The following is a 15,203-nucleotide window of genomic DNA, read 5'->3' as shown; positions in this document are numbered from 1 at the left end:
GAGTTAACAGCAGGGGATATCTATGATGGAGAGATGTAAGAAACCCATTAAAAGCCATGAAGAATATCAATGGCCACTCACGCTGTGAATAAGGACAGAGACGATGGAAACAGAATTTATGGGTGAGAAGAGAAACAAATGTGAATTTGAGGTAATGGCGAAAGATCTGCAACGGAAACGCCAGTCCTCCATACGTGACTGTGTCAATATGGAAAATAAACTACTTAGTCTTGTGTCTGAATATATGAGGTTAGAGCTTTCACAGTTACTATGGGTAAATATGGTCATAATGAAAAGCACAGCTGTATATATACTCAGCAGCCACGTTTTCTACACCTACACCTTGTCAGTACCACTTTGGACCCCCTTTGCCTTTATATTAGCCTTAATTCCTCACAGCACGATTTTGGTCCATATTGACATGACAGCATCACACAGGTGCTGCACATCCATGATGTGAATCTCCTCTTCCACCACAGCATGCCAAAGGTGCACTACTGGGTGACTGTGAAGGCCATTTGAGTACAGTGAGCCATTTTGAGATGATCTAAGCTTTGTGACACTGTGCATGGTTATCATGCTGGAAACAGCCATCAGAAGATGGTACGACAAACCATTACACCACCAATAACATGATGCTTTCATGTTTTTATGCCAAATCCACTGCAGCAGAAATTGAGACTCATTAGATCAGGAAACGTTTCTATAACCCTCTGTTGTCCAATTTTGGTGACATTTGGAGAGATGCATACTGTGGTTAAAATGAGTGTTTATTTGAGTAATTACTTGCTTGATGTCAGCTTAAAGCAGTCTATATAAACTCTTCTGCTGTCTGCTGTCTGATATTGACTGGCAGAACTGCTACTCTGTGAATATGTTCTCTTTTTCAGACCATTCTCTGTAAACCCTAGAGGTGGCTGTGTGGAAATATCCCATGAGATCAGCAGTTTATGAAACACTCAGGACCAACAACTCTCTTCAACCACCATTCTCCTCCATTCTCATGCTCAGGTTCAACTTCAGCAGCCCGTCTTGACCATGGCTGCATGCCTAAATGCATTAAGTTGCGAGCACGTGATTGGCCAACTGGATATTTGTACGAGCAGTTGAAAGGGTGTACCTAAAGAAGTGGCTGATGAGTACGTAAATGGAGAAAATTTGAAAGAGAAAGACTACATCAAGGTTTGAAATGAAGGCGATGAGAAGAGAAGGATGTCTACTGCTATGGGTCGTTTACAGTATTAACATGTGTTTATTTTTACCACAGTATTTCACTGCTAAATGAAACACGATAAACTAAGCAAATAAAACATACTACAAATGAGTCATTTCACATTTATGATGGATATGAAAAAAATCCCAGTAACAGTATTTCTGTCATGTCTATAATCTGTCAGTCAAATCATCCATGACTTTGTTTATTGCGTTTTGTCTTTTTTGGCAAAAAGTGACGGAGTTTGTAGCGTTAACTATTCAAACTGCAATCATACACTAATTTTTCAGATTATCATACATTATATACATTAATGATAACAATGCTGAAGTTCTAGTTATCATCAGTACAGTCAGCCCTGTTAACTAGCAGCACCCTCACGAACATGCTGCCTAACATTTGTAGCATCGCAGCGCAAGAGCGAACGCAACGCACTCTCTGCTGAAACTCTGTTCATTTTTGCGGCTCTCCTCCTGAGCTCTTTCTTAATGAAACAATCCAAGTATTATAAGCAAGGTTTCTCATTCTTCCTTGAAAACCTAAATCTACTCCTATATTCTTTTTATTATCAGTTTTGTGTTATTTATATACACAGTATAAATAACAGAGCGCCTCAGTGGGAGACAGGGATTTCTTTCATCTCAACTCAAGTTACTTCAAAGATTTTTGCGGTTTATTTTCTTCTCCTCTTCTCTGTCTTTGTTTTAGTGGCAAAAAACCCCAAAGCATCCTTACCTGCTCTTCAGATGCTGGATGCTCCCGAGGCACTTGAAGCGACCATTTACCATGATGGACATGCGTGTGCACAAGGCTTCACACTCCTCCATGCTATTGAAAGAAAGAGAGGAGACTTGTGAAGTAGCAAAAACAAATAAATAATTTTAAAAAATCCAGACGCCTTCGTCTATGTCTGTAACTTCTGACACCTGCTCCATTTAAGGTTAAATGTTTTTATAATAGAAAGAATTCAAGTTTTCCTTCCCCAAAGCAGTTTAGCGTCCACAGTTTTCAAGATATCACGTTAAAATTTTGTGTGATGGTGGATACTAAAAACAGCTCGAGCTGGTTAATTTTGGTGAAACTCAGGTCAAGATCACACCAATGTTGAAAATCAATAAAAACTTTTTATATTAGCCACGATTTTTTAAGGATCCTCTTTAAATTACACAACAATATACGAGGCATTCAGGGTAACAAGCACCTAGTTTGGCTAAACATTTGACCTTGACCTTCATTATCAGCACCCAAGTTAAAAAAAAATATAGAGAAACCATATTGAGTAACATATCATATGAAAGGGCATGGAGAGAGCTGTACAACACACCGTTTTATTTTTGCCTACGACATCACAGTGATGTCAGAGATTTTTAAAACATTACTCACTTCATGAATCCGTCTTAAAATCTCAGGTTTTTACAGCTAATAGAAGCAAAAGATTTCAGCCAACTCTGCTCCAACCATATGGGTGGAGATGAGAAAATAATGATTTAAGGGCACAGGTCAAAGGTCAGGGTCACACGAATTCATTAAAATGTTTAGTTTCTATTGGATCATCTCTAAACTTTAAAGCAATATAATAGTGATTGGAGGACATGAGCACTTTCTTTGTTTGAACTCTTTAAAATGCTATTTTTTAATACAACGTTATATGACTTCACAAAAAGTTTAATATACTACACTAGGTTTCCATTAACAATCCTGACATCAGCACAAATGATTCATGAAAACGATGCAGTTGTCATTATTGGGGATTTCCATATAACCAATGCTGATATCAGCATAAAACATCAAAGTTTAAGTACAGCCCCTTCCCTTCGGGGGGGAGCTGCACTTGCTGAGTGCTCTTGTTTTAGACCATGTGGACTCACACCTTCACTCACCCACTCATGCTGAGTCACAGTTCAAATTCGAGCATCTAAAGCGGACGGCAAATTCGGTAATTAGAGGGAAACGAAGGGCCCATCTGTAGTACTCACCCTCTAATTTTTTATCTCGCTCGGCGTCGCGACTGAGCACGAGTCATTTGTATCCGGGGCAGAACCTGCGATGCCTTTCTGAGGAATGACGCAATTAGGATTATGACTTTGTAAAAACCTGGCGAGCGCGCCACTTAACAAAACAAAACCACCTGGTCATGACATGGACGATTGGATGCAGCTCAGCCGGCGTGCCCGGGACAACAAACGCCTTTTATTTCTCCACGAAAGCAGCACATGTAATAAGAATCATTCATTCCACAGGCACCGCCTGCCAGCCTCACATACGACTCGGGTTTGGTAAACGGTCAAACAAACAGGCAGCAAATTGTTAAATGTTCCATATCGACTCGGGCCATCAACGTTGTGGGTTTCCCGGAGAAATGTGGCTTTTAATTTTTCATCTTTGCTAAAAAAAAAGAAAGAAAAAAACCCCGCCATATCTTAAATTGGTGGCCAGCGCTACAGAAGAAATACTTAGTAAACTTAACTTTGCTCCGGGAAGCCTTGGATAATGAAAAGACTGCAGCACTGATATTGACAGTTTCTCTTTTCACAGAGGTGAAAAAAGAAAAAAAAAAAGCGGCAGTCAGTCAATATGCCCTCACGCTTCATGAAAGCTTTATAGCAGCCAGTGTGTTTCTGGCAGCCGATATTAACTGCCACACAGGAAACAATACCTTTCAACTAAAGTGTGGCTCCAATCAATTATAATTACAATATTTATAGCTCGCTTTCATTGGTGGACTGTTTGGGTGCTGTGCTTTCCCTGGTGAAGAGTCAAAATATTTGGACTCCATCTTGGTGTGAATGCACCAAATAAATAAAGGAATAAGAATCGATAGATGAGCGATGTGGCACCTGTGTGATGTGAGAACGACTGAGCGTCCCTCTCTGATGACGCTCAGGATGCAGTCCCACAGGAAGCGTCGGGCTTTGGGGTCCATCCCGGTGGTCGGCTCATCCTGCAATAAATAAAAAGCTTTCAGTCAGTTCCACTCCGGGCTTCTTCTTAAGAATGAGCTGTCAGGCAGCGCACGCGAGCAGGTAAGCTGTGGATGTGTGTGATTTCAGAGAGGTGATGAAATGAAAAGGGAAAAAAAAAAAGAATCACATGGATTTTTAGGCTCTAGCTCTTTCCGATCATCATCATCAAAACATCACGAGAGGGAATATTTTTGGAGCAGTGGTCCAAATCTGTGCCGAAGGCTGCTGAATCTGCTCAGCGCAAGTGAGAGCTCTATAGGCTCTGCACTACAAAGGCGAATTCTGACCAGACCCATGTTCACATGATGGGAACATAAACATGAAGCACACACCAGCGGAGCGCAGCGCACGCTCACACATCTCAGTCACTCGCTGGTTCCTTTTCCTCGGGGCTTGTCTGTCCATGCCTGATTAGACATCGACAGTACTCGGTCCACAGGCTGGCTTCGTTCCGCGCCTGGTTCTGTCCTCACTAGCAGAATCCTACAAATCCCACGGGGCATTTCCATCGCCATGCCCAATGTGTCCCCGTGCAAACTCTATGTGGCGCTGCCTCAAGGCCGCCTGGGCTCATTGGGCTCGCGCGCAGTGGCGAAATTGACATGGGGAGCTGACAACACAGGGTCCCCCGCTGACTTGGAATGAAGGCTAGCCTGGCTCAAGGTTTAGCACAGCGCAGCTTGATAGCTTACAAATTGAGGCAGAAACGTCTGGAAAGATTACTCCTTTACATCTTTAATTTAACATGGATGAAGTCATTACTTAAATAAAATTATTATTAGCAGCGTAATCCAATGAACTGCTGCAAATGAAACAAAGTAATGTGTTAATTACAGCTGACGGGCAGCAAATGAAACAGGAATAATGTTGAATAGTTGGAGACATTTTTTTGGAGGGAAGGGGGTGAAAACAGGCATTAAAGTGTAGATTTTTCGATTTTATTTTGCCATCAAACCTCAGGAAATGACATCAGACCATGTGATACGCTGACTGAGTTGCGGAAGCTTTGCAAAAATCATGATGAAAGGTTTTTAATTAAGCGAGCCCCCGTGTGAAGCTCCAAGTGCTTAAGGCCGCTGAAGTTTGTCCCTCATAATGCCACGGCACGACTTCCTAATACACATTAATTGAAAACACGCGGCACGGCACATTCTGGGTCACTCCTCCATTATTCTTCCACGGGTGAGAAAATGTGTTGGCTCTCGGTTTTAAGATCTGATGAAGAAGGACTTAATATGTGCAAACACAATTCTGTCTGCTCCACATTTTTCCAAAAGGACCGGTGCTTTTTCCCGGAAAGTGAAATTGAATTAAAACACGACCACTGAGTGACCTCTGAGAAGCACACCCTGCTCATCCGCAATTAATGTACTTAAAAAATCCTTCAGTAGGGGTTTGCAAGTCTGATCAGTACCTTATTCTTTCTTCTTTAACTAGACATTCAAACCTGTCGTATTCACGCTGCTGCATGTGTGTATTTAAAGAGAAAACAGCTTATGCTGTACACCACATACACAATATCAATAAAGCTGAATCTCACCAGAAAAATCACTGGAGGACAGCCGATCAGGGCTATCGCTGTAGAAAGTTTGCGCTTGTTCCCGCCGCTGTAGGTTCCTGCTGACTTGTTGGAATACTTGGCTAGCCCCAACTTCTGGACTCCCCACTCAGCCACCTATGGAGGAGAGAAAACAGAGCAGCCATTATGGTGTTGAGAGGAGTGTTCACCTGAGCCCCATCACCGGACTCGTGATAGCGTGATGGATGATATTTTGACTATTATATGTGAGCTGTGTGGTTTTTCAAGGACAGGGCGTGACAGCTGGTGTCACCGTGAGACTTTAATGGCAGGTCTGTGCAGGTACTTTACTGTTTTCAACAACATCTCATCAAACACAAGAAAGCAGGAGCGTGGCCAGAACCGTGGATGTGCATGCTGCAATAAATGAAGGCTGCAGGACCACCAATGAATTCCTTTCATGCACGTGGATGCATTTGTTTATTGATTATGCAAATAAGGCACGGGGACTTTGTTTGGATGGAGACTTGCCATTGCAAAAAAAAAAAAAGAAAAAAAAGAATTGGCAGTGAGGAAATTTTTGCAGCAAAGTTAAGAGCTTTGTTAGTCGCACAGAACTGTGTCCTTTTGCACTGAAGCTAAGGCATCAAAGCCCTGGCACCAGGTCTGAGGCCTGTGGTCACCGGCAGCCTTTTCCTCTTTTGATCTGAGTGCTGGAGTGCGGGCAGTGTGAGGAGTGCGGGGAGGCCGCCTAGGGCGGGCCACACCACTGGGCATTGTGAATAATGCAGAGCCATAACCCACAAGCTGCTCCTTTTCTTCTACCATTTTTCATTATGTATGGCTTCTCTCATAGAGGTTATCTATCACTTTGACATGTACTTCACTTTGCCCTACATGCATTTTAGATGCACTCTGTTCGATGCAGCAAACAAACAAACAAACAAACAAACAAAATAATCTAAAACTAAAGAAATATAACGGTGCTGTTTCAATAGCTTTCTATCTAGTCTATACTTGGTACCAGCCATGGTGCAGATGTGGTGATGCACACCATTAGCCAGGAGTGAAACAATGGCTTCAATTAAGAAGATTACCATGGCGACCTCTCTTGCCGGTACCCCTCGTAGCCGGGCGTAAAATTCCAGATGCTCTCGTCCAGTCAGCAGCTCATCGAGAGCATCAAACTGCGGGCAATAGCCCATGTTCTGGTGAACGGACCTCATCTCAGTTCGGATGCTGGGGAAGAAACACAAACACTGGGTGACCTTAATGTTTCTAATAAAATATCTGAAGACTGTATTATAAATCTTTGTAAGATAAAAAGGAGGACATGAAACACAAAGAGACAAAAGCTGTACAGCAAACAGCAACATAACTGAGGTAGACGTCTAGCTGGGTTTTAGAGGAGAAGATTCAAACTGGCGTAGAAAGTAAAGTTGTCAGATATTCACAATAACTTATAAGAATTAGAGGAACAGAGGTGACCCAGTCAAGGCCTCAGTGATATTCCTCCAGACTATTATGAAGCAGCAGACGGGTTCATTTCACATTCTGTATTTGCAGTCTTAAGTAAATGTCCCCAACACACATTCTCTGTTTTATCAAATACAAACACAAATACACAGAAAACATTTTCTTATATTAATACTTTCACCATCATCAGCAGCAACAAATGTTTTTCACAGCATTTTTTTTCTCTTATTTTCTTAGTAACATTCAACAAATTTTCACTTGAAATCTCTTTTACCTGCTGCCTGGAGTCCGCTAGAGCTCAACAAGGTCGTGTTGTGAACCGAAAACTCCATTAATCTAATTATATGTTGAGTTCTAGCTCTGAATAAAAGTTCACAATAACAGTGAGTAATGGTCCTTTGATAATTAAAGCACGACCCGCTACAGTGCTACTATTTAAGTCTGTTAATGCTTCAGTGTTTTTTCATGTCAGTCTTAACCTTTCATATGAACATTAAAGCTTACAGACCTCCAATCAGAAGCATCCATGAAACAGGCTTAAAACGTACCATCATACCGTATGAATTAAAGTTCCTATTTTTTGCAAAAACATTTTTAAGACTGACTGATTTGCTATGAGCTAAACAGCTGCTCAGAGCTAATCGCTGTTAGGCTCTGTCGGTGTCAGATCTATCCAAAGCGTCTACCATGGATTTGGGACTAAATTTGAACACCATTTTCCATCACAAATAAGGCTGGGAATTTATGTGCAGCATCTGGCCACAAGAGGGGAAGTGTCACAAGCCAGAAAATGCCTTGGAAATACAAACACAATTCCTGATAAAGTTGGAAAAACTGTAAAATGTAAATAAAAACTGAATACAATTGTTTACAAATCTCATTAATCCATATTTTGTTTACAATAGAACCAGAGCATTCTCATTACCCGGCCCATTCCCACGGTCCGACACGTCTCATAGTAACGGGAAAAGTACCTTTCCACGTCGTTATGAGGCGCTCCAGGTTCTCAATTGAAATTAATAGAATGCACTCGCGGTGATAATCGACGCTTTGAACTGAGGCTCCAGTCCTAACCATAACCTTGACCCTATCACAGTGTTTTCCAAAGCGATTCATGATGAGAACGTAAAGATTCATTCCATCTGGCTCTCATGCCTCCGAACACGTAACATACCGACCATTTGTCACATGCGTCAGTATGTTACATGTTGGCATGAGAACGTGCAGAAAGCATATCAAATGTTATATTTTAAGAAAGATATCTGCTTATTTTAAAGTTAATGGCACCAACACATCTCTAAAAGCGTTGCGGCTGTAAAACACATTGTAACACATTGACTATATCATCATGTACAGTACATAATTCTACTAAAATATCCTAAGAATCTGGAGAAATCTCTGTGCGCAAGTGACAGGTTAAATGCAGGTTAAAGCTCTACTATGGCATTACAGCTAAAGCTCACTGATTTGGTTGGAGACAAAGTGGAAAACTTCTCTCTGGAAAACATGGATGTTGTGTTTGCCAGAGTAAAGAGGAGAGGGCCCATCCAGTCTGGCTTGCACGTCTGGAAAAACACAGTCAGCGCTGTGTTTCATAAACAGGTCTTAGAGGAACGTACGCTCCCCTCCAGACGGCATCTTTTTCAAGAAAGCCCTTGCATATTATAGCAGAACAACCTTAAACCACATGCTGCAACAACATGACTTTGGAGTAGAAGAGTCCACGTGCTGAACTGGCCTGCAGTCCTGAGCTTTCACAAACTGAAAACATCTGGCACATCGTGAAATGGAAAAAAATGCAAGAAAGAAGACTCAGGACTGTTGAGCAGCTAGAAATCTGTCCTTTTAGACAATAAAGGCACAACAGTCCTCTCCCAAAAGACCATCAGCCGGTCTCCTCATGTTTATGCAAAAGACCAGGGTGCTGCAGTCACAAACATGGCCTGTCCAGACTTTTCAAATTCAAAATGTTCTACATTTTATTTTCTCAGTTTAAACATTTGATATGTTTTCTATTTTGAATAGAATTTTGGCTTATGGGATTTCCAAATCGTTGTATTCTGTTTTTATTTAGATCTTAGGCAGCATCTCAACAATTTTGACACTGGGTTTGTATAGAATACACTGCTGTTAGCTTAGTATAGAGCATGAGATCTCCCAACTCTGGATGATTTTTGAAGACTGAGGAGTCCAACAAGAGGGGTTAATTAGGCCAAATATGTACTTATAAATGTGATAATGTGCATTAGCATCTCTGTGGTAACTGAGGTAATCCACTTCTTTCTTGGTCTTTATCAAATAATGGCAGCTAATGAGCCACCTGCTGCGGTTAGCATGCTAGCTTTTCATGAACAGTAAAAGCATGCTAAATGTAGGCATTGCTATTTTCAGCGAGCCCACAGATGCAGACAAGAGGGACAACTGCCATGAGAGCATAAACTTCCATTTAAGAGAAGCTTCCTTTTCTCTTCCACCAATCGTTCTTGCCAATGCACAGAAAGCGTAATGAGCTGAAAACAGAGGAGTGGGTGTAATCACATCTGTTTTTCCTTTTCTTTTTAGTTTTTGTTCCCCCTAAAGGTCTCGGATTTTTCTCTGATCTCCTTTGTACCTACATTAATCAACATAAACACTGCTGAGCAAAGCACTGCTCTGTTCGCCGCTTGTTTTTCGTTGAACACAAAGTCAATTGCAAGACGTGCGAATGAACGGCTGCCGCGGCAACGCGCAACCGGCCGCGGCTCAACCGCGCCTTAAGAGATGCGCGCCAAGGCAACGGAACACGCTTGTTTGTTCCTAAAAATAAGGAAGAGCAAACTTTCTTTCTCTCAAGTGCTCGAGTGTCAGGGTATTTTTTATTTTTTTTGTTTTTGGCATGTACAAAGATTTCTTATGACTGATATTGCAAGGCTGAGACAAAAAAAAACAGAGCAGGGTGCAGGGTGAGGATATGAAAAGGAATGAAATATGTGTAAGCTGTACAAGAGGTAAGGAGGGGAAAAAAGGCGAGAGCTGAGTCTTCAGCATTTCTGAGAATCTCAGAGTAAGGAGAGAAAACCAAAGCTGAAGGAGAGGCAGAGACAGCCAAATGTATAACAGATAGTGGAACTACATAGCTGGGAAAAACAAAGACAGTGAGAGTGCCGGAGATGGAAAAATAGAAAGCGGTATTACAGAGAATGAGTGTAGCTGTGGAACAGGATGTGAGCTATAAAAAAATACAGCTCGATCCCCATCTGAGCAGCCTTCCTGGGTGGCTAATTATGATGAGGTACTTGGTGCACTAGTGGGAGTTAGGGCCTCACCTGTATCCATTTAGGAAGGCCTCTCCACTGGAGACTGGGATGTCTCCTGTCAGCATCTTGAATGTGGTGGTTTTTCCAGCTCCGTTGATTCCCAGCAAGCCGAAACACTGGCAGAGACAATGAGCAGGGGCGTCCGTTAGGGAAAACAGTGTTTTACGGTATCAGTGAAAAACAGGCAGGGGAAACCAGCCCGGGATGACATTTCCAGTTTTCAGCACGCAGGTTTTTATAATAAATACCACTCATTAACACGTTTAATGAAGTTTACCTATAGACAGTGCAAATACTCGTCTGCTGCATGTAACTGGGACTGCAGTTTATATTGCATGCTCGACTGCTTCGATGTTTAGCAAAATAACAAATTGATATATTCTGTGCACAAACAAAACAACAAGACTGTAAATCAACACGGCAGGCGCACAGGAACAAATACTAAAAAAAAGAAAGAAAAGCATTTCTTCCTCACTCTGTAAATTGCTACAACAAACACCACCCTCTCTCTCTCTGTTTTTTTTCCTGATGCTGCTGATTTTACTTCCCTCTAGAGGGCATGTGGCAGGAAGTTGTCCCCGCAGAGCCCCGCGGTCATGTGACCCGCCTTAGGTGCTCTGGCTCGGACATAAATATTTGATTTCTGTCATTCATTGATCCCTGCTTGTTTGTGACCTGTGCTTGCGAATGCATAGAGAGCTAAGCTTGATGTAAATAATGCATGGAAATGCAGTGTGTGATCAGCAGAGCCCCGTGAATCACAATATTCCACTGGCATTTACATTGGGCTTTGAGTCAACATTGGAAGGGAGGATAGGATACTAGCGGAAAGCCCGCCGAGCACGAAAGCCTGTCAGCATTTGAGATTATGTTTAAATCAAGCTTCTAGCGCTGCGCTGCATGTGACAGTGAGTGTGTGTGTGTGATATCCCACATGATATAATGAGTTTTACACAGATACGTTGTCCAGTTCCCTCCGTGGCGTCGGCCGCTTTGGTTTCCCTCTGCCAAGTGCACAGAACTCAACAATCACTGGGTCCACATGCTGCCGCTACACAACGCCCATTTCTTTCCTGCTTGTATCTTTAGTAGAGACATGCTTAGCTGTAGTATGACTACATAAACAAGCCTGATAAGGATTACTGTTCCTACTAATGTCTTCTTTGAGAAGTGCATGGAAGATATTTTGATTTGACTCTGAGAAAACACCGAGCCAAACACTCTCAAACTGTCAAGAAATGCACTCGCGCTGTCAGTGCAATCGCCCCATTCAAGCCCTCGTGCTCTCGTGAGTCAGTACTGTCAGACAACTCATATCATTCATATTTTATTTTCTGCAGAAACTGATTTTTGCGAAGTAATCAAAAGTCCGATTGTTAAAAAAAAGCCCCACAACATGGAGAAGAGCAAACAGACAATCTACTTGAGAAGGTGCTTGTGTGATACAGCAGCATCTGGCTCACCTCTGCGGCAGGAACGCCCACACATAGCCTGTCCACAGCGGGGGTGCTCTTCCGAGGGTATACCTGCAGGGAGCAGACAATAAAATGAATCAACCAACCAGCAAGAGGAAAGGAGAGAAAGAAGGCGAGAAGGCGGGAGGCAATGGGAGGGTGGGAAGCAGACAGTGAGAAAGATAGCAGAGAGGATGGCATGAGAAAATATGGAGCGATAGGCCAGAGCAGCAGGGAGGAAGTGAGATGGAAGAAGCAGGTGGAAAAGAGAGAGAGAGAGCGCGAGAGAGAACGCGAAGGAAACAAATTTTAACAAGAAGGGATAATTTGCAACATTTAGAGTGAGCCAGATGGGAAAAGCTATTAAAAAAAAAAAGTTAGACACTTGCGCCGAGGAGAGAGAGAGAGGACATAAAACTGAGTATTTGTGACTGCAGTGACAGCATTCATGAGCAAATCTGTCTTGACTTTGAGTACCACTTTAGCAACCTCAATAACCATCAACACGCTGTCACTAGATGACCAGCATTTTATGCACGGACAGCGCATTCGGCCACATTCACTGGCCTCGAAATACAGTGTGACGACCTTGGTGAAAAAGCACGCCATCTTTTCTGTTAAAGAAGTCTTAAACCCAGTTTAATAAGACCGCTCAACACAAACTGTCGATTAAATGGAAGATGAAACGACCTCATCATTTTTGGAGAATGGCTACTTGCATCAAAGAGTTCTTGGGGTGAATCTTAATTGTGAAATTACATTTAGCTCATACAACAACATCCTCGATTGAAAAACAAAACTGATGTCAAGGTGTAAAAATCTGCAGTTCTTCAAATGGCCACTTGAGGCTTATTCCCAAAAAATGAAAACAAGCTAATGATACAGCTTTATAGCAGCTTTACAAAAGAAATACAGATAATTTGCTGGTTAGTGAAAACTGTAAAGCAGTTCTTCTCAAACTTTCAAAATCTGAAAAAAATTCCCAAACCACAAAATATATTTGAACCAATTATTCACATTAAAAATAAATACAAATTTAATTTTTGCTAGATAAAGGCAGCAAATTAGCTTTCAGCAAACCCTTTTTGGATGCTTTCTGTACCTAAAAACAATTTTGCTTAATTTGATTTCTTTCTCTTTTTTCAAACAGTTTGAGAACATATGATTATATTATAACCTGAGGTCTATGAGTAAAGGTAAGGAATAATTAAGAGTGTGAAGAGATAGAGAAACGCTGAAAAGTAGTGAATGCTGATATATTTTTACTGTTTAAATTAATTATTAAGACCTAAAAGTATGTTTGTTCTTTGGGGGTGGTTACTCGAGTTACCAGTTAGAGTTACAGGTGGAGACCTGTTTTTTCAGGTTCACTGGTTGTAGACAATAAGGAACCTGTTGTTCAGTTTCTAAAGTGAGCATGTCATTTAAGCCTGTTTGTGCTAGCCAAATTAGCATCCCCTTTAGCAAACACTGAAATGCTAACCAAGCTAGCCAGCGGTATCATTAGCTGAAAACTGTCTTCTTGTCTAAATATGGTCCCGTCAAAAAAACAACCAAACAACCAAACAAATAAGAGCAGAAAACATATTATATTAGAATGTGGCTTCTATGAGTAAAGAGATTATCTCTCTATTTCTGTAGTTAAGAAATATTTAATAGTGTCGAGAGACAGTGGATAGAGAACTGCTAAGTAACTGATTAATATTGATACATTTTTAATGTTTAAATTATTAAGACCTAAAAGTATGCCTTATTTCCAGCCACAGGTGGGAACCATGTTTTTCAGGGTTCGCTGGATCTAGACAAAAAGGAACTTGTTCTTCAGTTTTTCAAGTAAGTACATTTCTAAGCCTGTTTATGCTAGCCAAAATTAGTGTCCCACTTAGTATAACACTGAATGGCTAACCAAGCTAGCCAGCGGTATCGTTAGCTTAGGATAGCAACAGAAAAAGTGTCAAATGTGAGACAACAAGGTAAAACAATGGGTAAAGCGATAGTTATGAGCATCTTAGATAGGCTGTGATCTTACTTCAGTATTATTTTTTGGTGGCACACTTTCTGAAACTAACATATGGTTTAGATATGAGCTCTGGCTAGTTAAATGCTATGTATGTTGCTATGTATGCTATGTTGAGGTCTCCACCAAGCCCTAAAGGCAATATATAGTGTTTTAGATGTGCATTGTTCTATTATATTTGCCATATAATTACTTTGTTTGTCTGTTAGCTTCACTAAACTAACATATTTTAGCTTTAAATGTAGGTAGAATATTTGATTATAATTGAGTAGGCAGAGGAGACTTTTTTGGCGATATCCTGCTTCAAGATATTGTTGTTACTGTATGGGGAGGAAAAAATAACCAGTATCATTAATATTTAACATCTCATCACAATGAATGCCTGTCCAAACCAAGACAGACCATTAGATTGACCACACAAGTTCCAATCAGAATCATATCTTCAACAATGCAGAACACAATAAAATTTCTTGTAATTGGATTGTGAGTCAGCGTCATGTCAAGGCTGCGCGGTTACACTTTCAATAAAAAGGTGGCTTCCCACAGATTTACTTTCATCTTTTTTCTGACAAGCGCAAAATATAGAAACTTCTACTTCAAATGAAAATGTTTTGTTAAATTCTAAACAAAAATCATGAACATCCAACAAAATTAAGCATTTTTTTGGTGCTCTTCTACTTTGAAGGCTACATATGGGTTTTGTATGCTTTCAGCGTGACTTGGAAACAGTGTTGCTTTGCTCTCTTGTGGAAAGACAAGACAAGGCCTTTGTTCTTACTGGAGAGTGTGACAGTTTAAGATATTTAGCATTCAAAATCAAGGACAGCACTGTGCCCTTTTGAGTTAAAATAAGAGTGTCTGTTTTGGTTTCATAAAAGCTGAAAAAAGACTTCTCTGTGAGTGTTGTGCATGGTTATGTTCTCACATTGGAGAGCTGCACTGGAACAAAAAAGTGTTGCTAGATTTTTGTTAGTATGAATGTTACATTTCTTGGTATTTTAAAACTTTGTATCCCAAGTAAATGCGAATTTCAGTCTGCCATTTAAGTCTGACAAACAATGACATTACATTTATTACACAGTTGGCACATCAAAAGCATCTGATAAAAGCAGGAGTAGCACAGATCCATCATTTTTTCAGCACCATCTGGCAGGTGCACTCAGTATTTATCAATCTGGATTACATATACTACCTTTCAGTGATAGTTTTAGGTGCTAAAGCTACATCAAAGCGAGAGATATATGTATGGAGGAAGGCAATTAAAG

The 15,203-nt window shown here is 41.0% G+C and overlaps 1 protein-coding gene across 1 annotated transcript in view; it reads right to left on the bottom strand.

Annotated features, from left to right (window-relative positions):
- The window catches only part of LOC116333175 (phospholipid-transporting ATPase ABCA1-like), a 172,603-nt gene that overhangs the window by 18,401 nt on the left and 138,999 nt on the right, over positions 1–15,203 (bottom strand). Inside the window, exons 43-48 of the mRNA XM_039609524.1 lie at positions 11,931–11,993; positions 10,477–10,583; positions 6,793–6,934; positions 5,717–5,851; positions 4,051–4,154; positions 1,949–2,041 (exon numbers count right to left, since the gene is read on the bottom strand). Coding sequence (XP_039465458.1) covers positions 1,949–2,041; positions 4,051–4,154; positions 5,717–5,851; positions 6,793–6,934; positions 10,477–10,583; positions 11,931–11,993 — 644 coding nt within the window. The remainder of the gene's footprint in view (positions 1–1,948; positions 2,042–4,050; positions 4,155–5,716; positions 5,852–6,792; positions 6,935–10,476; positions 10,584–11,930; positions 11,994–15,203) is intronic.

The sequence above is a fragment of the Oreochromis aureus genome, linkage group 3, assembly GCF_013358895.1.
Source record: "Oreochromis aureus strain Israel breed Guangdong linkage group 3, ZZ_aureus, whole genome shotgun sequence".
Lineage (NCBI taxonomy): Eukaryota > Metazoa > Chordata > Actinopteri > Cichliformes > Cichlidae > Oreochromis > Oreochromis aureus.
Note: the sequence above shows the minus strand (reverse complement) of the source record. Positions and strands in the feature narration are given on the sequence as shown.